Genomic DNA, 25618 nt, shown 5'->3' on the forward strand with positions numbered 1-25618 from the left:
ATTTAATGTCAGAATACCTTTTAGTAGTTTTTACTTTGCTTTACAAATAAAGAGTCTAAAAATCTAATCTACCCTCACACAAGTAGTATTCCTTCAATTCCTGCATTCGATCCCCTAAAACTGCAGTCTAAAAAGGCATCTCTTGATTATGAGACAGATGCTGTGCCGTTGATCTCTGAATGACAAACAAACACTCTCTCTGTTTTCTTTCACACAAACACACACAGCCTCGATAATTAACCAAGTCTTGAAATCTCCCGTGTCCCCTTAACGTTTTACCGCTTCCGTCCCATTCCCCCTCTTAAATAGATGCCTAATCGTATGTGTGCCCGATGCTTTGTTTTCTACACCCCTTGGGCGCGCTCGCGAGCTCATAGAAGCGCACGCGCACGCGCGAGCTTCATAAAGTGAGCTGAGGTCTGTTCAACGCAGTTTCAAAATACTGAGGGATGAACTTGACTCTTCTGTAAAGGTCTTTAAAAACAGAAGGAAAACTGAAATTAATCCTCGTTACACATACCTTTTTGACTAGTTTATATAGCCTATTGTCTCCATCATATTTTAGAATTATTAAATATTCTTTATGGAATTAACTGCGGGAACGGATTCCTTCCTGGAATGTTTTGGCTCGCAAAATGCGTCGTTTTGTGTATCTTTTCTTATTTATTTTCGCTCCAGGTAAGACGACTATTTCATTAATAGACGAGGTATTTACATGCTAAACACATTACCTTATGTTTAAACGTGTCCATTAGCCATATTTTTAGATGGTTTATAAAAACTGTATTTAATATAGTTTTATGATTTATCTATATAATATCCTTTTTAAAAATATATCATGGTAATCTTAAAATTTACTATAGTGGGCCTGATCATAATATATAGGTAGCCTACTGAATGTTTATGCACCACAGAAGTTACACACGTGTCAAAAGTACCATGGACTTCTAGGCTACATTTTTTTTTGTTGTTGTTTTTTTGTTTTGTTTTTTGGACATGCACATTGATAGTAGGCTACTATGCTATTATTGGAATAAAAGTAGCAACCATAGTGACATCCCTTACAAAAAATACTGTTAAAGTACAAAAGTAGCCTACTGATACATTAAAATATAAAATGGTATTAAAAGTTATTACCTAACTTTCAGGTAAAAATATGTAAAGTTTCTTAATTTATTGAAGGTGATGATGATGATGTTTTCTCTGTAGGTAACACACTGTTGAACTTGAATCAAGACTGTGGAGGTAAAATTCTTGGAGAGAGGAGCGGCTCAATTTGGTACTCTTTACACCCAAACAGCCTTTTATTTAATAGAATTACCCGTGACAGCACAGAAAAACTGTTGGATGTTACCTGCACTTGGATTATTGATGCTTATGAAAATCAGACTGTTTGGATAGAGGTCATTTCTGTTGGGAAAGGCGCTCGTATTGGAATTAAATTTGGGAATGGGAATACACTGATCTATGAAAGAGAGGAGCGGGCATCATTCTCTGGCACTGGGAGAACCATTATTGAATGGAGCTTGAGAAGGACTGATGAAACAACATTTGCCACATTACATCTGAGTAAGTCACTATACCAGCCAATATCATATTCTTTCACAAACATTTTTTTTTAACAATCCCAAATCAGTAGCGTATGTGAAAAGTATATGAACAATACCCAGCGAGAAGGTTGTTGTATGTTTGTGCATCAGTGTTGGATTCTTGTGTCTTGAATAATCTCATAATTCCTGTTTCCATTCATCTTTGCGTGTGTGTTTTTCTCAGGATGGAACACGTCAGAGGACAGTCACACTCTTGCTTTGATTCCTTACACCCACTCTGATGCTGACCCGGTGTCTCCCTCTCCAAATGGCTCAAACGATGTAACCTACACCCCTGACATTCCAGTGAGCAGCAAAACGCATGCTCTCAGGGGTGAGAGTATACAGCAGGGCGGAGGTGTGTCTGTCCTGGACGATAAAGGCAGACCTCTCTTTCCGCAGGAAATCACCAACAATGGACAGGAAACGGCTGGAGCCTGGATCTCCGACCTCGCACTCGCTGGCACTCATTCTTATTCTGATACACAGACCAGCTCTGCCCTTGACACACACGTGAACACGCATACAATGTTGTCTAATGAACCTTCTTTGGTTCAGTCTACTTCTGAAATCCAATCACCATTGGTGTCTGTACAAATTACACCCAAACAGGCAACTGATGTGGCAAAAACAAGTGCACTTTCAACCACAAATGATGTTGCACACACTGAACTACATAGAGGAAGTTCACAGCACACACATACACATGAGTTTACCAAAATACAGCCCAACACGATGAAAAGAGACGATCCAAGTTCAATGTTGCCAACTTCCAGCTTTATGACTGCAAGTCCGCATTATATTCAGCCATTCGACAAAACTTTTAAACACTTTCTTAGTGACAGTTCTTACAAGTCTAAAGCAACCACGGTGATGCTTCCAAATAGGGATGGGTTTACAATATCAGAGAATGTTGGGACAAGTCAGTTTGATTCGATTTTTTGGAGTTCAAACACAATGACAGATGACAACCAACGTATATCATCAGAGATGGACAGGACAGATCGCTCTCCAAGTAATGCAGATCAAAACATTACTAATCAAACAATCTTTGATGATTCAGTATTCACTACTAGTACGCCTGCAACAGGATCAAAGTTTCCAGATGTTAATCAAACCCACACATTAGCATTTTCTGATAGTGGCACCGCTGAATACTCCATGTCTCCGAATGAGCCGCCAATAAATGTTACCACTGAGAATGAGCCAACAACCTCAGGCTCTTCATATAACACACTTATGACTCCAACTTTGACGTTTTTGGAAGCATCAACCACCCACATCTCACACACCATCCAAAGTCAACATGATACAAGCACCCAAGGAACCAGCTCCGCATCTGCGTCAATCTCTTACCGGACGTCACACAACACTAACAAAATCACCATCTTCCCAACTACTGTCCCTCCAGACCTGACCCCTACTGAGAGTCCTGGTACCCCAGAAAGGGATGAGTATCTGTCACCATCTGAAAGTGATTGTGTCGGTCTTGAATGCACTTCGTTTTTACCATCTACAGTACAAGGCAAAGAAGAAAGCCCTATCACCAACCCTCCATCAATCTCTTTGTCGAGTCCTCAGATTAGTCCTAATGTGACTTCTGACCTCATGGTTGAAGACGGCACTACAGTGAGATTTGAGAATCACACTGATTTAGAAGAACTTGATGTGTCTCCATCACAAGTCCAGAATACCAACACAAAATCAAGTATGCATACCAAATTCCCTGTATACACATCTACACCGCCGTATTCACCAACATCTTCTGAAAACATGCAGAGCAATGTGGGATTTTCTGATGTAACTGATATCAGTGAGATCAGTAGTGGTCAAACAGTAAGTAGCAGTCATTCGAGTCCTACTCAGACTAGTACAAGTTTGAAGACGACTCTTGGCTTATCGCCATTTAACGCCATTCATACTGGATCAACAGAAAACACTAATGGCTTTACCGCCCACACCATTGCCCCATTGAGTACTTCATCATTGGAAACCACAACTCCACACATCTCTCAGATCAGTACAACTGTTCCAACAAGCACATCTGTTAGTACGACCACTCCACATTGGGAAACTAGTGAGACCTCTGTGGTTCACACACCTTCAATAACTACCCTGCAGATGAATCCACATGCCACGTCCACAGAAACGACTTCAGTCCAAGTCCAGACAGACTTTCCAGTGCATAAACCCAGCACTGTCAGACCTCCCCAACATATGACCACAAGCCCTTATCTAATTAAAACAAAAGCACACACAGTATCTACACAAGCAGTGACTCAAACTTCTTGGATCCATTCTACTACATCCAGCTTTGATAGGAAATGGCCACATGAACGCCATTATTTTATAGTGAAGGACCAGCCAGCAATCATCAAGGGTGAGCAATGTATCTGTCACTTTTGCTTCTGAGACCCCTAATGTTTCACTTCTTAGTAAACTTGAATCTTGCTTGTTTTCCTGAAAACATTTGCTCTTCTGTTTTCAGAGAAAACATTTCAAGTACTTTTACAAATTGTTCTGGAAGGAGATTATGCCCCCAGTATGAGGTTGCTTGAGGTAAAACTATTTAAATTACTTTATATACACTGCCATTCAAATGTTTGTGTGTGATTTTTAATGTTTTGAATGAAGTTTCTGTGCTCACCAAGGCTGTGTTTATTTGATAAAAAAAACAGTAAAAACAGTAATATTGTGAAATATTATTAGAACTGTTTTCTATTTGAATATATTTAAAAATTTAATGTATTCCTGTTATTGAATTGTCAGCATCATTACTCCAGTCTTCGGTGTCACATGATCCTTCAGAAATCATTCTAATATGCTGATATTTTTGTGGAAAATGTAATACGTTTTTTTCAGGATTCTGTATGAAATATAAATATTTTGTAACATTATAAATGTCTTTACTATCACTTTTCGATCAGTTGAATGCATGTGTCCTTGCTGAATATTCATTTATTAAAAAAAAAAAAAGTTACCAACCCCAAACTTGAATGTTTGAACATCAGCAGATGGTTGATGGTAATATGATTGTCATTGCTCCTCATCCACTCCTGCAGGTGGAGACATTTCTGCATAGCCTTTCTGGGTTTCAGAATCAACATGTGACCTGGCACAGGTAAAAAGTTTTACTGACTTTTTCAGTTAATCTATTTACATACACTGCCCATCCAAAAGAAAAAGTCACCACCTGGATTTAACTAAGCAAATAGGTCTAAATAAGCAAATAAGAGCCTCCCATTGGATAACTACTGCATGGATGATTATCTTTCAGCTGGCAACAAGTTATTTAACCCTAACTGATGCAGTGAATAGCTTCTCATTTCTTAAACAACCATGTCGGAAGACGCATCCTGTGGTTATGGAAAATATGTTAATCTGTTTCATAAGGGTCAAATTATTGGCATGCTTCAAGCAAAGAAAACATCTAAGGAGATTGCTGAAGCTACTAAAATTGGGTTAAGAACTGTCCAACGCATTATTAAAAACTGGAAGGATAGTGGGGAACCATCATCTTCGAGGAAGAAATGTGGTTGGAAAAAAATCTTCATTGATCGTGGTTGGCGATCACTTAAACGTTATGTGAAATCAAATCGTAAAAAAACAACAGTAGAACTCACGGATATGTTTAATATTGAAAGTAAGAGCATTTCCACACACACAATGCGAAGGGAACTCAAGGGATTGGGACTAAACAGCTGTGTAGCCTTAAGAAAACCACTTTTCAGTGAGGCTAATCGGAAAAAAAAGGCTTCAGTTTGCTAGAGAGCATAAATATTGGACTTGGAATGGAAGAAGGTCATGTGGTCTGATGAGTCCAGATTTACCCTGTTCCAGAGTGATGGGTGCATCAGGGCAAGAAGAGAGGCGGATGAAGCGATGCATACATCATGCATAGTGACTACTCTCCCATCATCAATACAGGATCTTGGCGAAAAATTTATGCAACTCTGGATGGGAATAAATGTTGTGACTTTGCAGAAGCTTATCGAAACGATGCCACGGCAAATGCGTGCCTAAAGGTGGTCCAACGAAATATTAGAGTGTGTGACATTTTTTTGGACGGGCAGTGTATATACACTATGATAAGTCGTTGTGGAGTAGCTGAGAGACTAGACATGTCTTTAATGAAATTCATAATTCAATGAGGAAGAAGAGTGTTCTGACTGATTGTCTAAAGTAAACTAAGATTTTGTGACCCCTAGAGGATCAGGATCAACAATGATAGAAATGCTAATGCAAAATAAAAACATGAATATTCTTTTAAAACAGACTACATCATAATAATATTCTTTTATAAAATGTATAATGATGTTATTAAACATAAATTATTTTTTATAAATTCAGCAGTTAAAATATAACAAATTTGAGAGTATTTCAGGTACATAATTTAGGTCACAGTGGTTCAGCAGAGAAAGAGATTATGAAAACCTACATCTGAAATATCGGTGGATGACTTGTGTTAAATAAGTAGATTTGATGGATTCTGTGATGGATGTTTTCATCAGTGGTCCAGTTCTGCAAACACTAGTTCAGTTCCAAACAGTGGAAGCACTCTCCTGGCTGGGAAGGGTGGAGTCTCTGTTACAAGAGGCGGGGTTAAACCCACTGCCAAAGAAAGGAATACTTGTGGGTGGAGTTAGAGTGAAGAATATTACTGTGGGAGGTGAGTGTTGAATGATAAGATCTTAACAATTTACATATTTTTTAGATATCTCTTGCTTTTATTTATCTCTCAACCAATCAGACCACCTTTCATACCTTAATAAATTTGTTTCCTTTCTTTGTTCTTTTTTCAGGTTTGCAGACAGATGTTTGTGAATGGTTGTTTGAATGTCCATCTGGGTTCCAGTGTGTTTCTTCAAAGGGCAATGCCACCTGTACATCTGTGTGCCACTATGAATACTGCAAACATCAGGGCATCTGTGTCCATCGCCTCGGCCAACAGCCCATCTGCCAGTAAGTTCCATGAAAAGTTACATGCAGTGTAGTTTTGCATAGATTTTTTATTTGCAGCATACAAGCTGATCTTAATTGCAACTTATTCTGGTCAAGACCTGTGCAATTATATGTGCACATTGATTAGCCCAGTAAAGCCTGACATATTAAATAATAGTCTGAAAAATATATGAATATTTTCTGAATGGAACAGTTTATTAAACCTTTAGATGAAATCAAAAAAATAGTAAAAAAGCTTGTGTGTTTTTGATACATCAGGCTTTTATGGCTTATATAGTATAAAAGATTATAGAGTTCACACATGATTCTATTCAGAGGAACAAACTCAGTTACTGAAATTCTAATGGCCGGAAAAAGATTAGATGAAATTCTGATAGCTTGTAATGTCAATCAACAAGATCTTTATAATAGTATAGCGGACTACATGAAACATGAAATGCATATTAATACATGAAATGCATATAAATATCATTTGTCACTCTATATCTCCCAATACATTGATGATTAAAATAAATGTTCCTCAAAAGCCTGTTGCATCATATTTGAAACATACATTTTTAACATGATTTTTCTATAAGATGATGTTTAATCAAGTAATCCTAATTAGCTTGAAATATTACTAACAATATAAAGAGTATTTTTGTTTTACTTTATAATAATCAGTAAAGATTTCACAGTAAAAGGACACATGTATCACGATTTTTAAAGATGATTTTACAATTATACCAAAAGGCCTTTTACTTGCTAAAAAGGTATAAATCAGATGACAGATAGCATGTAGTATATTGTGTGCAACAGGGCGGTTTCCATCATTTTGATTCTCAAAAATTTGCATATCAAATATGATACAGCAGGCTTTATCGTGGTAAATTCCTGCTGACCAAACTCTCTTTTTCTGAAGGTGTCCTGTTGGGGATGATTACTGGTTTATGGGCCAGCGCTGTGACCTCCACATGACCCGGCCGGGTATGGTGGGCGTGTGCTTTGGAGTACTGGTCGCTGTCGCAGCAGTCATGGCTCTTCTGTCTTATCTCACAGTGCGCCGTTTTAAAATTATGCTAATGCAAGCCAAAGTGGAACAAACACGCAGCAGGTATCACATGTTCAATCATTTTAGACACACACTCAGCTCTAGTAGCCTGGTTTTGTTATTGGAAATAGTTTGCAGGAAATCATTGGCCAGTTAAAACAAACCATGGGTTGTGATAGCGCCACACCACAGGGGTTGAATGTGTGAATAATATTCCTTTGTCTTGTGTGTGTGTGGAAACAGCTATCGCAGATTTAATCACTTCGATGAGCTTTCGGCTCGTTTTTGGGGAAGGTCCTGGCCGGGCTCTGAGGACTCGTTGGATAACCCTGCCTTCACCCGCTCTGATGAATTACTATACCTGAGAGCACTTGACCGTACCTGCTGTTACCATGATGACACTCTTTCTGTGGTATCCACATACCACGGTAGTGGAACACACCTCAACACCATATATCCTCACGGGTACCGTAAGATTTGCATATTATTGAATAAATCATGGTTTACCATAAATATTTTGGTACATGAATTTCAGTAGCATGGTACGTACACTGCTGTTCAAAAGTTAGGTGTGGGTAAGGTTTTTTAATATTGTTTGAAAGAAGTCAAAATATGAATGCTCACAATGTCTGTATTTGCTTGATTAAAAATACAGTAAAAACTGTAATATTGTGAAATATTACTACAATAAAAAAAACAGTTTTCTATCTCAATAGATTTTAAAATATAATTTATTCCTGTGATGCAAAGCTGAATTACTCCAGTCTTCAGTGTCACATGATCCTTCAGAAATCATTCTAACAATTTCTTATTATTATTAGTTTTTTTTCTTCAGCATTCTTTGCTGAATAGAAAGTTCAAAATAACAACATTTATTTGAAATAGAAATATTGTAACACTAAAAGCTTGCCCCAAATATTTGAATGGTAGTTTATAAAGCACCATAGTATTACTATAAGATGAGTTAAGTTGTTCACATAATTTTTCCATGTATGTTTGGGCTTACAGTTCTCAGTATGGTTGGGATCTCAGCAACTGCAGCTTGGCGGATGGGGTGGTGGATTCTGGGAAGGCTAGTGACCTGTCAGTCTGTAGCTGGCCGATTGAGCCCATTCAATGGACACCATTCCCTTTGCTGCAGCAGCTCGACAAGAATACCACCACGGTAATACTCGTACACTAAAGACTCTATATTTATATTGTTGTAATGGAATGACACATAACTGTTCTTCATATCCAGGCAAAAGCGTCCCGTCCCCGCTCTTACTGTGAAGGCATGGAACTTGTAGATTTAGAGAAGAGCTGGACAGCTTAATGGAGAATCTCAGAAAACCCAACACGCTCTGGTCAAGTGAGAGAATATTTCATCTGTTTCAGGAACACCATTGTTGTGCCAAACTTATTAAAATTTCTTTTAACTGAAAAAAGACTTGTTTGTTGATCTGCTTCCAGTGTACTCTACAAAATGTACACTACCATTACAGTCTTTGGGGTCAAGATTTTTAGAAAACTTTTTTTTAGATAATTAATACTTTTATTCAGCAATGACACATTAAATTGATTAAAAGTAACAGTAAAGACATTTATAATGTTATAAAAGATTTCTGTCAAATAAATGTTGTCAACAAAGGAAAATGCATCACGGTTTTCTCAAAAATAGTAAACAGCACAACTGTTTTTAACATTAATCATAAGAAATTAGAAATTAATAGAAAATGCTGTACTTATTCTGAAAATAGAACATATTGTTTTTCATATTCTCCTGCTCTGCTTTCCAAAGATGTGACAACAAACCTGGTGTTAGCAAACCTGAACATGCCCAATAATTGAGGTAGCAAGACACCATTTTCTGATTGCCTAACATGCAAACGTAAAAGTTCAATGTTCAGTCATAGTCATGCTTGACCCAGACACTAATCTCACCAATCACCATCCTATTCTGTCCTCATTGAGTTTAAAATCAATCCACTTAACCCCGTAGCTCCAGGCCATCTCTCCTATCAATTGTATTGTCAGTTAATTTGTATAAAAACTGTATGTTATATTACCCAATCCAAAAGAAGACATAAAATGTACACGAAAAACCCACTGGAATGAGAATGATGTATTATATTTTCAGTGACGATCTAGTAGAGTGGATTGATTTTATCAGTCATATGGATCTAGAAATGATGAATGAGCCAGTGTACCATTTTTTATATTTCCGGGGTTCTCAGAAATCGCCGTATTTGGGTAAACTTCTATAGCAGTGAATAGAAACTGCATAAATGTTTTTCCCATTTATTCCCATTTGCTCCAATAGCAAAATAAGAATCACAATAGTGTTTCTATGACTTTACAAAAGAGGGGAAACATATTGAGAGATTGATTACGGTGGTCAGAAGAGTGAAATGTTAAATTTGCTGTCACTCCCACATACTAGTTTTCTATAATTTAATGCCAAGTTAATAAAACACGAAGTATAGTCTTTATAAAAAAAAAAAAAAAAAAAAAAAAAAAGAGTTGTGACGTATTGTCAAGTATGGTGACCCATACTCGAAATTGGTGCTCTGCGTTTAACCCATCCAAGTGCACACACACAGCAGTGAGTAGTGAACAAATGCGCACGCACACGCACACACGCACGCACACACACACCCGGAGCAGTGGGCAGCCATTTATGCTGCGGCGCCCGGGGAGCAGTTGGGGGTTCGGTGCCTTGCTCAAGGGCACCTCAGTCGTGGTATTGAGGGTGGAGAGAGTGCTGTACATTCACTCCCCCCACCTACAATCCCTGCCGGCCGGGGACTCGAACCCGCAACCTTTCGATTACGAGTCCGACTCTCTAACCATTAGGCCACGACTTCCCCACTTCCCCTAAATGTAGCCGACGTGACATTTTTAAAATGAAAATATAATATGGTTTTCTAGATTTACGTTGTCAATAACGGCATCAGTGAAAAGGGTCCAGTGTGTTTTGACAAAGGCTAACAGTTGCCCTTTGCTGCTCATGTGGCCATTAAGAGTATTAAGCGCATCCGGAAAAGTTCCAGGACAAGGCAGCAGGTTCGCTTCTGCAGAGAGACAGCAGAGGGCCCAATAAACAGCACCATTTGTTTCGTTTTTTTCCATAGTCAAGCCACTTCATTTAGTACATAAATCTAAAAGCAAATAATATGCACATATTCGGTGAAGGAATTAGCTAATGTTCACTTGGACTGTTCATATAGCATAATATAGCAGCATCGGTCAAACCATTTTTTTTGTTTTACACCGGAGTCGTTCTTCTTGACGCAGTGCTACTTTTAGACATATATGAGGGCTCTTTTACAGCGTTTTGAACAGATGAATTGTCATTCCCTGAATTTTGCGCATGCACTGGGCTTTTACTAGGATTTACTGAGTTTAGCTTATAGTTCTGTGACAGTGCGACTCCATTTTCAGGTTTGACTGAATTTTGTGCATGTGCGTTTGAAAACGCAAAGCCTTTCTCGGTGCTCAATGAGTTTTGTATGTGCAAAAGCTCTCTTTCTGATTTCAACGAGTTCTGCATGGTGAACACATGAGCATTTGCAAAGCTGTTATTAGTGATGACAGCGTTATGAAAATGTGCAAAGCCACGGCCGGCGCTGACGGTGTTGTGCGCGAGCGCGTGAGCAGCTGTTGGTGGAAGTCCGCGTCCCAGCGCGTAAAGCCCGAGGTCGTTCCCGTGACAGGCCGGAGAGGGTTCGCGCGATCGGGAGTCCGAGGAGCGGTTTTGACCCTGCCTCCAGCGGTAGCGGGAACGGTAGCTGGTCGAGCGCCGATGCTGGGAATGCGTGCTGGCTTGGAGTGTGCGATGTGAACGCGCTCTCAGCACACGGTGCGTATCGATGAACAGGTGCACGGTCAGGACGCCGATAATCTCCGCTATGATGAAGGAAAGAGCGCCGCAGTAGAAGCTCCAGCCGTACCAGTGACTGCGCTTCGACTCGCTCTGGTTAGGGTCGCCAGCGTTGGATGAGATGTACACGATAATGCCAATAATGTTGCTGAGGCCTAAAAAAAAAGAAAATAGTCAACCTTCCTTTTTTTCAGTCCAGTCCACTTATGTGTGTGTTCCTAACCAAACCATTGGGGGCCATTTCCAAAGAAATGTCCATAGAAATGAATTAAATATCCCTAGAAGTTATCATGCAGGATATCATCGAAATAACTGGAGATCTTATGAAAATAATCTTACGTAAATTACGTAAACAATGCATTTTTCCACAAAATTTTTTTTTTTACTTCAATATATTTTCCAGAATCATGAATTTGCTAAAGACAACAAACAGAAAGTAATACTTTATCTTAGCACTGATTCTGTAGTTTTGTTCATGAAACGTTGCATTGTATGGAAGCCCATTTATGCCACATAAAAAGTCGAAATTATGAGATACCAAGTCATAATTATGAGATAAAAAGTAGGTAATGTTGATATGTAAATGTGAATGTATGATGTATGATATGAAAAGTGGAAATTTTCATCTCATAATTATGACTTATCCTTCTCATAGCTATGTCTTCGATCATAATTTTAACTGTCACATAAGAAACATAAGTCATAATAATTATGACTTAATATACAGTAGGCTAATAATATTTATTATAGAAAAAAAATCAATTTATAATTATAAGATGAAAAGTACAATAATGAATATTACAAAAAAAGTCATAATTATGAAATAAAAGGACAAACGTATGGGGACAAATGATGGAAGATTTTGGGAAAATTGTCATAACCATGACATAAAAGGTCAAAATAATGATAAAATAACATGATAAAAAATCTTAAATGTGAAGTAAAAGGATAAAATTTGGTCATAGTTATGACTTTAATAAGTCATAATTTCAGCCGTCTTAATATAGAATTTTATGTCATGACTGACTTTTTATTTTTTCATTGGCTTCCGTATTACTGTCATAAGAATACCACATAAATTGAAAAGCTAAAAAGTTATGAGTAATACAAAATCAGCTTTGCTATGATCAAACAAATCTGCTCAACATTAATGGGCTGCTATTGAGCTGCTTCCCCCTGTGATTGCTGTTTGCATATATAATTATAATTGATACATTTGAAACCATCTATAGTACATATAACCAGGTAAAAGTCTACATATGAGCTTATGGACATACCAGCTGAGACAAAAAAGATGCCTGCGCTCAGGATGACATTGTGTCGGCTCTTGTAGAACTCACTGGCGGCTACACACACTCCACCAACGAACAGCAGTCCCACACTCAGTATAGGGAAAAGACTAGAGGCGCGCACAGCACCTGTCATACAAACACACACACAAACAAATTATAACATATTATATCTCTAATAGTGTTTTTTCTCGAATCTATATAAGCTCTTTTCCGGGGTTCCTACATATTTTCCTTTTCAAAATTCCATAATTTTCAGTCCATATTTTTGCATAAATGGTTCACACAGCATTATTTTCAACATTATATTTAGTATATAATATTGTCATCTCTAAATATTATGATTTTATCTTTTTTGCCATTGGTTTTCCTGAAGTAATAACATGATGAAAAGATTTTGCATGTATTCACCTGATGCATGATTAACAACATGCACCGAACACAATAACACAAATATTTTTCCATACATATTCTCACCTGGAATCAAATTCAGTATACTTTTCCACACTTTCCCGAAATCTTTAGGAAGGAACCTTGTTATAATAGTGATTAAATGGGAAACTACAGAGTTTGCAAATGCTATTTTTAAAGTAGGTTTTTATTGCAAGTGCTTTACCTTTAACCGAATGTGAAACATTTGTAGATACTCACGCAGTAGATATTCCGCAGCATCCTGTTCATAATCTGCATCCTCTGGAAAATGATCAATGTTCTTACAAACCCCTTTAAATAGGCCTGTAAGACACACCAGATACTTTCACAATCACACATGCCTCAGTTAAAGGCCAATGCCATTTTCCACATGATTGGACTAATGCTATCAAATCATTAACAATATCAATATCCTCCAAACTAATTAGACATTCTCAAAACACACAGACTCTATTTCTCTTTTATCCAGGCAACACATTTTCTCTTTTGCTCAGTGTCATTCCACATATCAGATATCATGAGCCAAAGTAACTTTAAAGCAAAAAGATTTAAAGCAAAATATAGAAGCTAAAGTGTCAATTTAAACTGGGCTTCTGAGGCTTTTTTTTTGTTACTTAATATAAAATTGTCACTGCATGTGCATGTGAGTGATGCCAAATACATGTACATGCATCTGAATAGCTGGATTTCTATCTCTTTGTGTGTATAACTGATTTTAGAGAACATCAGTTTTAGAGAAATTGTATGGTCTGTGCCAACCATCTTTCATAACTGTCTACTCGTACCCTAAATATCTCTTGCATTCACACTCGTAAAGTGAACGCCACCACTTTGATGCCCTTTTAGCAGAGTGAACGCTTCATTACACTTTCCATTAAAATAATTGATGTTGAACTGATATAGGTCAGAGAGTGTGTGACAGATGGGTCGAAACCAGAGGAATGCGTATTGTGAGAGAAAGTAAAAATAATTTAATCAATAATCAGATAAATAAATCAACCCACAGGAAACAGGAAAGGGTTTTGATTTGGCTCCAACTTTTAAACATTTATAGTCATCAGAGTCACAAGCTTTAGAAAAACGTGATGTGTGGTAAAATGACAGTGACAGTAAGGTCATTGTAAGATAGTACTATTATAGTGAATGTGTACTATGAGTAATTTAAGGTACTTCAAAGACTAGCATGGTACATGTAAAAAAAAAAAAAAAAACAGTAAAACTACCGCACAATGAAAAAATAGCAAGGAATTTTTTTTTTTTTTTAATTGTACATTGTAAAAATGGTAACTTGAAATTGTTACATTAAATAGCCATTTTTACCTGATTTAACCCATAAAGAATAGTTGGTATAAATTAATGTAATGTTATGCTATTTTGACTTGAATTAAATTAGCCTAGTTTTTAGTCATTTTAGATGTTATCATTTACAATTTTTGGGGGGTAAGAGTATAAATATTTAAATTATTCAGTAACATTAAATTTGTTAAGGTTTCAGAACCTTTCTGTCATTTTATTAAATCGTTCGTTAAATTAATAGCAATTTGCCACAGTTTTATTGCAACAATAGCTTATACCACATTGCAACTAATAAAATCATAAAATAAAAATCATAACAAAATCATAGTTTGAAATATATATTATAGTGTTATCAACTCTAAACATGCAATAAAAGGCATTTTCTCACAGTTTTGAAGCAAAAAAGTACCTTCCATGCAGCACTGTCTCCAGAGCCCCGAGTGCGTAAGTACCTCTTCGTTCTTTCGGTTGGTGTCATTGTCATTCACGCTTTTGGTCCTGCAGACTCCACGCGAGTACAGCCAGTAGTCGGTGCCCACCGCGATGGTCATCAGGCTGAAGGCAGCGAAAGCCCCCGCCGTGGTGAGGAGCATATGCACTCCACGGTTACACACCTTCATCCTGCACCCGGCTCTCTGGCATCAGGTTACACTTAGCACGGCTTATGCATATTCACGCGTGTTGATGAAGTCTCACATGTCTGCAACCGTGACAGTAAAGTTTTCGAGAAGTTTTGGCACGCATTTCTCATGCTGTGCGCTTTTGCGCGTAAAGTGAGAGAGATCATTGGGGTTTATCTCCTTCGTTAAGGTAAATCCTCATTTTAACGCTCCAAACCTATCTTATACATTCAAAATCAATCCAAGAAAAACTTTTTCCCAAAAGACATTACGGTGGTGTTGGGCTTTCTCGATATTCCCTCGGATAAAACGAGTATGCCCATTTCTGATCTGTGTGCATTCCCATTTGGATCATATTGAGGTGGGTTTTGGTTGAGGCGCTGATTGTGGATGTAAAGCACCGCCTCTCACTTTGCGCTCGATAGTGTTGTGAACAGCACAGATAAACTTATGCAATAAAGGTATTGCATAAGGTAACTCATGCAATAAATTAGGTGGGACTTTTATTAGGCTAATATTAGCGCATATTGATAAGTTTATTAACACTTAACGTTTCTGAAATACACATATTGAAGTTTTTTTTATTATATTGTAATGTCGTATAAAACGTATACAATTATTGTGAAAATATAATTAACATTCTGAGGTTAAATACAGATTTAAAACCATAACAAGAAATAGTTTAGTAGCTATGATACAGATTTTTAAATCAAATCTTTGCATAATTATGACAGGAAACACTGGAATCTAACAATGGCTTGGGAAAAGAAAGGTTAATCTTAAAAAAAAAAGCATAGGCTATACATAAACCCAAATAGGAAATAAAACAGCTATCAAATAAGCATGTGTCCTATTCTGTGTCCTAAACTCGTCTCATATTTTAGAGCAGAAATCAGCTAAATATGGGTGCGTGAAAAAATTCAGATGTAACTCCTTTTGTAATCATTAACATTTTCATAAGTAACTAATTTAATTACACATTTTTCTCAGAAACTGTAACTGATTACAGTTACATTCATTTTGGGTAACACTTTATTTTAAGGTGTCCATAACATAGAGTAATTACCTAGTTAAGTACTTAGTAGTAGCCGTTGTACTTACATGACACAAAATGTACTTACCATGTAACTAAGTTATGGAACAGCCTGTACTTACAGTTTGTAATTATGTAGATGTAATAGGCAGCTACTGTTACACATATGTAACAGACCGAGTCTGTTACACAGCTACTTATGTAACCAAAAGATTGTTACATATGTGTTGCAGACTGTATACAACGTAATTATAAATGTAAGTACACAGACATAAGCTACTTAAAATAAAGTGTATCAAGATTATACTTAAGTGTACTTCATGTGTATCTACACTGTCCACCTTATCCAGCTGCACCTTAGTTTGGTTTAACCCACCGATACACAGCTAAAATACATGTAATACCTTTCTAATTACATTAAAATTACAGAATATTACACAGGCATAAGCTACTTAAAATAAAGTGTATCAAGATTGTACTTAAGTGTACTAGTAGCTGTGTAACAGACTCGGCCTGTACATATGTGTAACAGTAGCTGCCTATAACATCTACATAATTACAAACTGTAATTACAGGCTGTTCCATAACTTAGTTACATGGTAAGTACATTTTGTTTCATGTAAGTACAACGGGTACTACTAAGTACTTAACTATGTAATTACTCTGTATTATGACATCTTAAAATAAAGTGTTACCTTTGTAGTTAAATTACATATTTTAGTTACATGTAACTAGTTACTACCCAACACTGGTTACCCATTATTGTAGTTCTACTGTGAGTGTCAAATGTAACATGTACACTAATGTAAAGTTTCACTGTATTGGTTTGGTTTGGCTTATTTATTTATATAGCACTACTAAAAGAACCCCAGGGGTTGCCCACAGTGCTTTACATAAAATCAAACAACCAAAACACCTTCACACACATATAGATAATCTGACAATCACTTGTAATCTACTATGCAGTTTAACTCACATAAACTGCCACCCCAAAGTGAGCTTTCAGAAGTTTCTTAAACATTGACAGAGATTTAGCAAACCTGATATGTAGTGGCAACTCATTCCACAATCTCGGCCCCATTACTGAAAAACCTATATCGCCTTTACCTCAGCTTAAACAGCCTTGGCCTTGATCTATCGTGTCGAAAGCCACACTAACATCCAATAACACAGTCTCCCTTATCTAGCGCTAAAAAGATATTGTTGAAAACTTTCAATAGTGCCGACTGTGTACTGTGAGCCACCTTAAACCCAGATTGAAACATTTCTAAAATAGAATTTTCATTTAAAAATGCAAGTAGTTGCTGTAAAACCACTTTTTCTAAAATCTTCGATACAAAAGGCAACTGTGAGAATTCTTCATCTCATCCGGGGCCAAGGCTGTTTAAGCGGAGGTGGCACAACAGCATACTTAAAATCTAATGGACACGAACCTGTACATAAACGTTTGTTAATCAAGTGCAATAAGGTCTGCGATACGCAATCGAAAGCCTGTTTTAACAAACGACTAGGCATCATATCGTTTACACAGAAAGTAGTTTTCAGGTTTTGTACAATCGTTTGTAATATGGATGTATTAGTAGGCTGGAACTCGCTCCACTCTGTGCTGTAGGCAGGGGAATCTGATGGCTCCATTTCCACTGTCGGAATCTGGAGACGCTGGTCAGCGATCTTCTGACTAAAAAAATTTAGAAATCCATCACAAGAAATGGATGAGGACTTTTGGTGCATATTATTTAATGGATTTATAACTGCATTTATAATATAGAACAATAATCGATTATCAATAATCGATTATTAACAATAATCGAACAATAATTCGAGTTACTAGCCTCAGCCCTAATAAGATTGTTAAGGTAGGTATTTTTTGCTTCCCTTACAGCTTTCTAAAACTTGAATAAAGAATCTCTAAGTGCTTCATAATGGACTTGAAGTTTACTTTTTTTTCCATTTTCTCCGCCTGCCTAGTGCCTACATAGTCTTCTGAGGGAGCGAGTGGATTCATTTAACCAGGGATTTCCTTTTAATGTTTGCTTTTTTAATCTTAGTGGGGCAATACAGTTTTTAATCTTAGTGTCCACACAAGTTGACCTTAACAAAGTCCAATGCTCATCCACGCCTATAGGTGTAACAGCGGCGATTCAAGCATCAAGGGCTTACAATTTGTTTTAAACAACAGAGAAAATCTGTGCTTATTTTTGTACTTATTTTCCATGACCAGCACAACGACTTGCCCAAGAGAACAGGTTGACTATCAATAAAAGTCTTTAAAATAATAGGCATATGATCTGAAAAAATTGTCTCACAGACCTCTACATCTTCAGTTTGCAGATTATTTAATTATTTAAATTAAAATTATTTATTATTATTTAATTATTTAAATTAGTTTAATTTAGTTCACTTTGTAGGCTCACTAAAATCAGAATAGGAAATGACAAAAAATTATATATTTTCAGTATTATGAATATTGGGAGATGTGCCCCCCCATTGTGGTCCACCATGTACCAAATTTAGCTTACACATTTCTCACTTTCTTGTGAATGGGTCTACAATCTTAGACCCTATGGACTCGTAACCTCATAACAAAAATGACAAACACACAGATTGGCATTTGAAAACTTCAGCTTTAATAATCCACATAGCATAAATAAATAACATGCAAAATATCTCTGCAATCACCAGCGATAGCCCTCCCCATAGCCAACCACTGCTGCTGTCTGGATGTTATGTTGATATGTCGTTGTTGACATGCATCTGTCTTGCATAGTATAAAACTTGTTTTGGGGGGATTGATTCTTGTACAAGAAGCCCTTTAAAGCATTCATCATTAAAACATTATAGAAAAACTAAAATAACAACCTCCTACTAAACAGGGCCAGGGTTTACAATATTACATTGTGCATGTTTGTTCGAGGTGTGACAATTACCTTGATCGCGCAAAGGCCACGTCATTCATTTACAGTTACGCATATGCTGAAGTAAGGCCTACACTCTATTTTATCTGCACGTTTTTATGTTTTATTTATTTTTTATAAATGTCCAGTTAAAGCATCTGCATATAGTTCTGTGTATTTTTTTTTTTTCAATTAAGTGTCGTAATTACACGTGCATTTGTTACTGTGGTAAAGCAATCCACCTTTTTCACAGAATTTTGTACCCGTTCAGTAAATTTAGGCTACATCTTCCCAAAACACACGATTAAGCGGAAAAAGGAAAAAGAAACTGAAGCCATTTGCATTATTAAAAGTCAGTGAACCATCAGAATGATTTTGAAACTGTATAGTTCAAGATTATTAAAAACATACAGTTGCTTTAAAATAACAGCTTTTCAATCTCTTTCCAGCTTTCACATCTTTGTAGTTCACCCTACATATACACTATACAATAAATATTATACAATATCTTTATACATTATCTCCACTTTTCCAGTTATCACCTGAGGAAAAGCAGATTATACTTTATATTATCACATGATCGCACAATGTGTTTTCATTTGGAAGACTAGAATACTTATATTTCTATTTCATATATCTAATTACAAAATAAAACGTAAACAAATAGAAATGTTCACACACACCATAACCCTTATAAGGATCTATGCTACAACAGATCCAACCATTACTGACACAGTTAATAAGTTAACACCGAGTAAAAGAGCAAGGGCTCTACCAGGCATGCATAGGGTAGACTAAAACTCCTTGTGGAGTCTGTTTAACACAGACACATTGCACAAAACGAGTTCCCCAAACACTGCAGATTCCCGCACACAAAAATATATGGCACATTAGGGTTTCAGTCAAGACTGGTACAGTAGCTAATATAGGTTTTCAGCTCATACAGTATGAATCACATTCTCTGCAGCCAGTGATATGCATGGAACAACCCCTGATGCCAATTCAGTAAACAGCACTAATGCACTTTATCAAGGGTTACAACCGCATGCACTTGTCAACTGTTCAAAAACAAATGATGAAACTCAATGCTTTAAACACAGTAAGGGTTGAAAGTGCATTGTAACATTTTCCAGTCAGTATTTGTAATTCTCGTCGTATTGCACATCAGAAGTCTGCATTGTCCCATGATAGCACTTTTCTGCTCCCTTAAAGATGTCTCAATGCATTATCCATTTTTTCATCAGCATATTTTCATTTCATGTTATTTGATGCTACAGTCTACTTTTTGCATTTTATTCTCTTTGTGTCAAGCTTGCAGAAGGTTTCCTTCTCAAACTGTTTTTTAACCCTAAAATGGGCAATATGCCAACTTTTCTTTAAAAATCCAATTCCACCACGTAAGGGAAAATCATGCTTTGGTAAATAATTATGACATGAAGTCAAGTCAAAATTGACATACTAAGTCATTAAGATATAAAAAGTTAAAATTGAGACATAAAAGTCAAACTTATGAGAAAATTCATAATTATTCAAATAAAAAGTCAAAATTCTGACATAAAATGACAAAAAGTCGTCACTTTTGAAAAGCTGAAATTGTAAGATTCAAAAATGAGTTGAAATGACTTTTTTATGTCATAATTATGACTTGTTATAATTACCCCCTTTATCTTATAAATATGACTTATGTCATAATAACAAGAGCACAACAGAAAAATCTCAAAAAGCAAAATCAATATGATGCTCACATAGTTAAGCTCTCATTAATAAAATTAAGACCGTTTTAATATGAGATTTCAACTGATCAGCAATAATGAAGGCAAACAATCAACATATTTCTGGCACCACAAATGTCAACCGTTTTCATGTAAAATGTTGATTTTCAAAGCTTTATCCATGTGCTTTTAGGTTGCACGTAAATTATAAATCAACCCTGTTGTCTTATGTTCTTTCCTCAAGTTATCCCGACACAAATAATGAATTTTAAGAGCATCTCATGAAAAGAAGCCATTATGCTGGGAGCAAACTAAAGGCCATATGATGTCATTATTTCAATATTTTGCTGTAATGTAAGCTTGTGCTGAGAATCTCAGACCAAGATGACAGATATCAACCATCTAAACAAACATCTAGCAAGAAGTGCTTGAGGATATTTGCTTGTCTATCACTTACTGATGCACGGGCACTTGACTTTGAAATGCTTTACTAATTTAGACCAGATTTGAACTTAAACGGTTCAAGGTTGCGTAAGGCCTAATTAGCTCTGGAAAAAGCCATTAGTGCTGCATGTTGTCAGGCTAATTCATTTGGAAACAAGGGGCTGCAGGAAAAAGCTGACTGAATCTATGGAGAGAATGTGTAAAAGAAAGAGGTAGGATAATTCTCATGGAGATGAAAAGACAAGACATTCTCATGGAGACTATGAATACACTCTTTTATAACCGTTCTCTCTCCTCTGGTGAATGCATTTCAGAGTTTCTGAGGCCTTGGTTGAGACTGAGTATAATCCTGGTTTGGTTCTGTATGAACCTGCTGGGTTTGTGTCTTTTTAGGTGACGAGAGAGGACAATCAAGATGGCACAGGGACAAAATAATGCTTTCTGGGTAATAAGAACATCTCCTGCTCTCCCACCTGTATGGAGCAATCAACTGGAGTTTGGTGTTAAACCTGAATGACAAACTCTGGGTTGGTGTAGGAGAAGCCTTGGAATTCATTTTGGTCCAGATTCATAATGAAGAGTTTATCCGTTGGTGTCAGCTCAACCGCCATCTTGGTGAACTCCTTGTCAAAATTACCTGTGTCCCGTCGATTTTTCTGAAAGAAAAACAGAGGAAGAGAGTTATGAGTGTGACCATGAATGTGCTTAATGTTTCGCATTCGTCACTAATGGTCTAGGTTATGACTAGTAACCTGAACTCAAGGTGTTAAAGGTCAAAGATCAAGGATATTACCCATTTACGCATTTTTTAAATAAAGTGTTTTTACCACAATACAGTAAGGCTCTACATGTTTACATTAGTAAATTACATACACACTGTTCAAAAGTTGAGGTTGGTAAGAAATATAAAAAAATGGTTTTTGATCAAAAACACAGTAAAAACAGTAATATTGTGAAATATTATTACAATGGTTTTATATTTAAACTGTTATCTATTTAAATATATTTTAAAATGTAATTTTTTCCTGTGATGCAAAGCTGAATTGACAGCATCATTACTCCAGTCTTTAGTCACATGACATTGTGTGGCTTAATATTTTTCAGGATTCTGATAAATAGAAAATTCAAAAGAGCATTATAAATGTCTTTACTACCGCTTTCGATCAATATAATGCATCCTTGCTGAATAAAAGTATTAATTTCTTTAAAAATCTTAAAATCTTGCCGACCCAAAAGTTTTGAATGATAGTGTACATTTTAACATTCATTTGTATAAATGAACATTAGTTAATAAACGATCAATAAATATTTATAAATGGACATTAACAACTTTTCCAAATCTTTAGCAAAGTTTTTTTGGCATGTTGCATTATGCATCACTTCAGTAAGCACATTATTCTATTTCTTATAGCAATGCAATTAAAAGTCAACATAAAATAGCATCTGCAACCTATTTTACTTTCACGGTGTGGCCCGTTTCTGTGATAAAACTTGAATTTGTCCACTGGAAATTTCCCATGAAAACTGCTATTAAGTTAACATGATCAAATAGCCCACAAAACCTTGGTAACATCAGCAGAAAAAAGTTGATGAATTATGGGCGCACTTTGGAAAAATATGCCAAATCACCTAAATCATGTATTAAGAAAGCAAATAGGATCCATTTTGATTTTATGTTGACTTTAAATCTGACATCTGTGATTATAATCACATATCAACTGTAAAGACAACACAAAAAACATCACAGAGGTTGATCAGATACTACAAGTCAGAAACAGCAAAAAAGACCAAGAGAAAACTGATGAAGAGGAACCCACAGCTTGAAGTTACATCAGAATCAAAAACTCAAGACAAAAGAGAGTCAGTCTGGAAGACGCCGAATTAAACCACAAATAACATGGAGGGACAGCACAGAGGAGGGCAGACCAGACCATAAATGTCTAAAACACAGCCATGAGAATGAGACGAACGTTTGGACATTAAAGTCCAGCCACCAACTGGAGACAGACAGCTCAAAGTTCTGCTAAACACATAAACCAGGAACAGAGAGACACCAAATGCCCTTTCATTCAAGACAGAGGACAATCAAGACAAAGTCCTACCTTCTGCTAGAGGCCCAAAGCAGCTCAAGAATAAAGGCCTTGGAGAGAAGTACTTCTTGAGAGTCTGGTCCCTGTACCTACTCAATAACTGCGCAATCATGTCCTCACGAGACCCAGATGTCCAAACGCACAATTTCACACTGACGCAAAACACTCCTTTTGTTCTCATATGGATCTGCTTTTTGCTGATGGTTATTTTGCAGGTATGCCATTGGTTACATTATGATAATAATTAAACGCGTGTATGAATTCAGAAATGTTCCTTGATAGCTTATCGCATACTTGCATTGTGGACACTGCTTTATACTCAAAAGTTTTTTTTTTAGGAGATTATTTACTTTTATTCACTAAGGATGCATTAAATTGATCAAAAGTAACAAGAAAGATAAAACGATTTATAATATTACAAAATATTTCCAATAATTCTATTCATAAAAAATTCCTGAAAAAAATTAATCATGGTTTCCACAAAAAATTTAGCAGCAAAACTTGTTTCTTGAGCAACAAATCTGCATATTAGAATGATTTCTGTGATACTCGAGATATTTTAGATCAAATAAATGCAGCCTTGGTGAGCATAAAAGACTTCTTTAAAAACATTTTCTAACTGACCACCTTATATATATATTGTTAGATATATATAATCTAGAATATATATATATATATATGCTGATATTTACTGTATGTTAACATGAATTTTGACTGTAAACATTTTTTAGACTGTAGAATTCTATTGTCCAGAAAAATGAAATAGTGTCATCTAAAAATTATAGTGCATATTAATAACTATATTTAACATATCCTAAAATATCAGTATTCAGAGACTACATTGGCACTGGTAGTGTATGCAAGAATAAACACAGAGAAGGTAAATATACAGACATACAAAAATCATTAATATATTCCAAATACATATTCATATATTTCCCTCTATAGAAACAGTCTGTTCACAGTAATTTGATCCAAACACTGCCAGGCACAGATAACAAGTCAAAAAAGGTCATACATCACAGATTTGGCAGAATAATGACAAAAGACATGTTCTCGTAAGTAGTTACAACATCATGATCATCATGTCTGGAATTAAGTAGTTGTAGTCACATCACTATCATCTCCATCATCTCCAGTTGGTATAAGGTTGTGGTTATGAGTATCCAAGCAGCACTGGTTGGAAAACTACACGGTGCATGACCAGTTCCTAAACTTTAATCTCTGGCAGTTTCACACAAACACACGTACAACACCCAACCGAAAAAAGCACTAAAATGGGGTGACCCAGTAAACATCCTGATCAATAAGCGGTAAATGGTTCATCTGAGGCGCATGGTTTGAGTGTGCGAGTGTGCATGTGGGAAGAAAGATAGATTTGGCAGCTATATTTAATATTCTAAAGATATGTTTCATCAGAGACAATGAGTGAATCTCACAAAACCTCTAGGGCAGGTCTAGGTCACATTTCACCCCAAAACGAAAAGAAATTGATAAATAAAATGAAGCCTATTTTTAAAACCATTACAATCTTTTTGCATTGTCACATCACAAAATGAAGAATCACACCTGATTGTTGTCACATCTGAGAGCATTTTTTTGTCTGATTTTTTTTTATATATATCTATAAAATCTAGGGGTGAAATGTGTCCGGGACACTGAATTTATCCAGATTATCTTTAGGTTTTTTTAAAACCTGTAAAACTATAGTCCATGATATCAACAAGCATCAAATAGTCAAAATCCCGCAAGGCTGCCACACATTCACTCTTTATAGGTTCTTTTACAAAGTTAGTCAATCTCTTTCCATGATCCTTTTAATCAAACAAAAATAACAATAAGCAGGAAGGAACAATATGAATAGAAATGACCTCCATTCCTCAATCAATCTGCATGAACTCTCTCATTGGCTCATTCAAGATCTGTAATCTCATTGGTCCCTATTTTGAGTTTGGCTAAAACTGGCTACTTGGATTTCACAGATGCAAAATTTGGATTAATGTACGAGAAGCCCTGAAATTCTTCTTGGTCCAGGTTTTGAATCACTTCCTGGTCAGGAGGGGTCAGGACGGGAGGATGGCGGGTGAAAAAACGATCAAAGTTCTCTGCGTCTCGACCGCACTGTGGAGAAGACGAGAGAAGAGAGATGTGGGATGGGAAAATGATGGTACGGCGTGAGCAAACAAATGAGGAATTAATGACAAATGAAAGCTTCAAATGTGGGAAAATAACTGAAGAAATTATTCAGAAGTGTAATAATAGTAACAGTACTTCTATATTAAGGGTTTTAATTGTGTGAATGTGTAATGATAGAAAATGATGAGCACATACCTACATTGCATAACTAAAATATATGCACATACTG

General features: G+C 36.4%; 3 protein-coding genes across 4 annotated transcripts in view; 1 reads left to right on the forward strand and 2 right to left on the reverse strand.

Moving 5' to 3' along the window:
• Positions 1-402: 402 nt before the first annotated feature.
• Positions 403-10053, forward strand: LOC306873189 (uncharacterized protein). Of its 2 annotated transcripts, none has more exons than XM_079422296.1 (11): positions 403-678; positions 1210-1569; positions 1774-3969; positions 4078-4148; positions 4652-4710; positions 6101-6258; positions 6392-6551; positions 7453-7644; positions 7825-8046; positions 8590-8746; positions 8822-10053. In XM_079422296.1, exons 1-11 carry the CDS (start codon positions 636-638, stop codon positions 8894-8896), a joined length of 3693 nt encoding a protein of 1230 aa, XP_079278422.1. In that variant the 5' UTR covers positions 403-635; the 3' UTR covers positions 8897-10053. The 2 variants fall into 2 exon arrangements, with proteins under 2 accessions (XP_079278422.1, XP_079278423.1); XM_079422297.1 differs by having other exon boundaries at positions 429-678; positions 7825-8009.
• Positions 10054-10828: 775 nt separating this feature from the next.
• Positions 10829-15083, reverse strand: LOC306872736 (voltage-dependent calcium channel gamma-3 subunit-like; the record flags this gene model as incomplete). The annotated part of the gene is made up of 4 exons (XM_079421496.1): positions 14870-15083; positions 13384-13467; positions 12721-12861; positions 10829-11598 (listed from the first exon to the last, which is right to left on the reverse strand). The coding sequence occupies exons 1-4, from the start codon at positions 15078-15080 to the stop codon at positions 10829-10831; spliced, it is 1206 nt and encodes a 401-aa protein (XP_079277622.1). The 5' UTR covers positions 15081-15083.
• An 8900-nt stretch (positions 15084-23983) lies between these two features.
• LOC306872088 (protein kinase C beta type-like) overlaps positions 23984-25618 on the reverse strand; it is a 28284-nt gene continuing 26649 nt past the window's right edge. Inside the window, exon 17 of the mRNA XM_079420464.1 lies at positions 23984-25374. Within this exon, the coding sequence (XP_079276590.1) occupies positions 25219-25374 (156 nt within the window). The 3' untranslated portion in view covers positions 23984-25218. The remainder of the gene's footprint in view (positions 25375-25618) is intronic.

The sequence above is a fragment of the Barbus barbus genome (assembly GCF_936440315.1).
Source record: "Barbus barbus genome assembly, chromosome: 7".
In the NCBI taxonomy this organism is placed as follows: domain Eukaryota; kingdom Metazoa; phylum Chordata; class Actinopteri; order Cypriniformes; family Cyprinidae; genus Barbus; species Barbus barbus.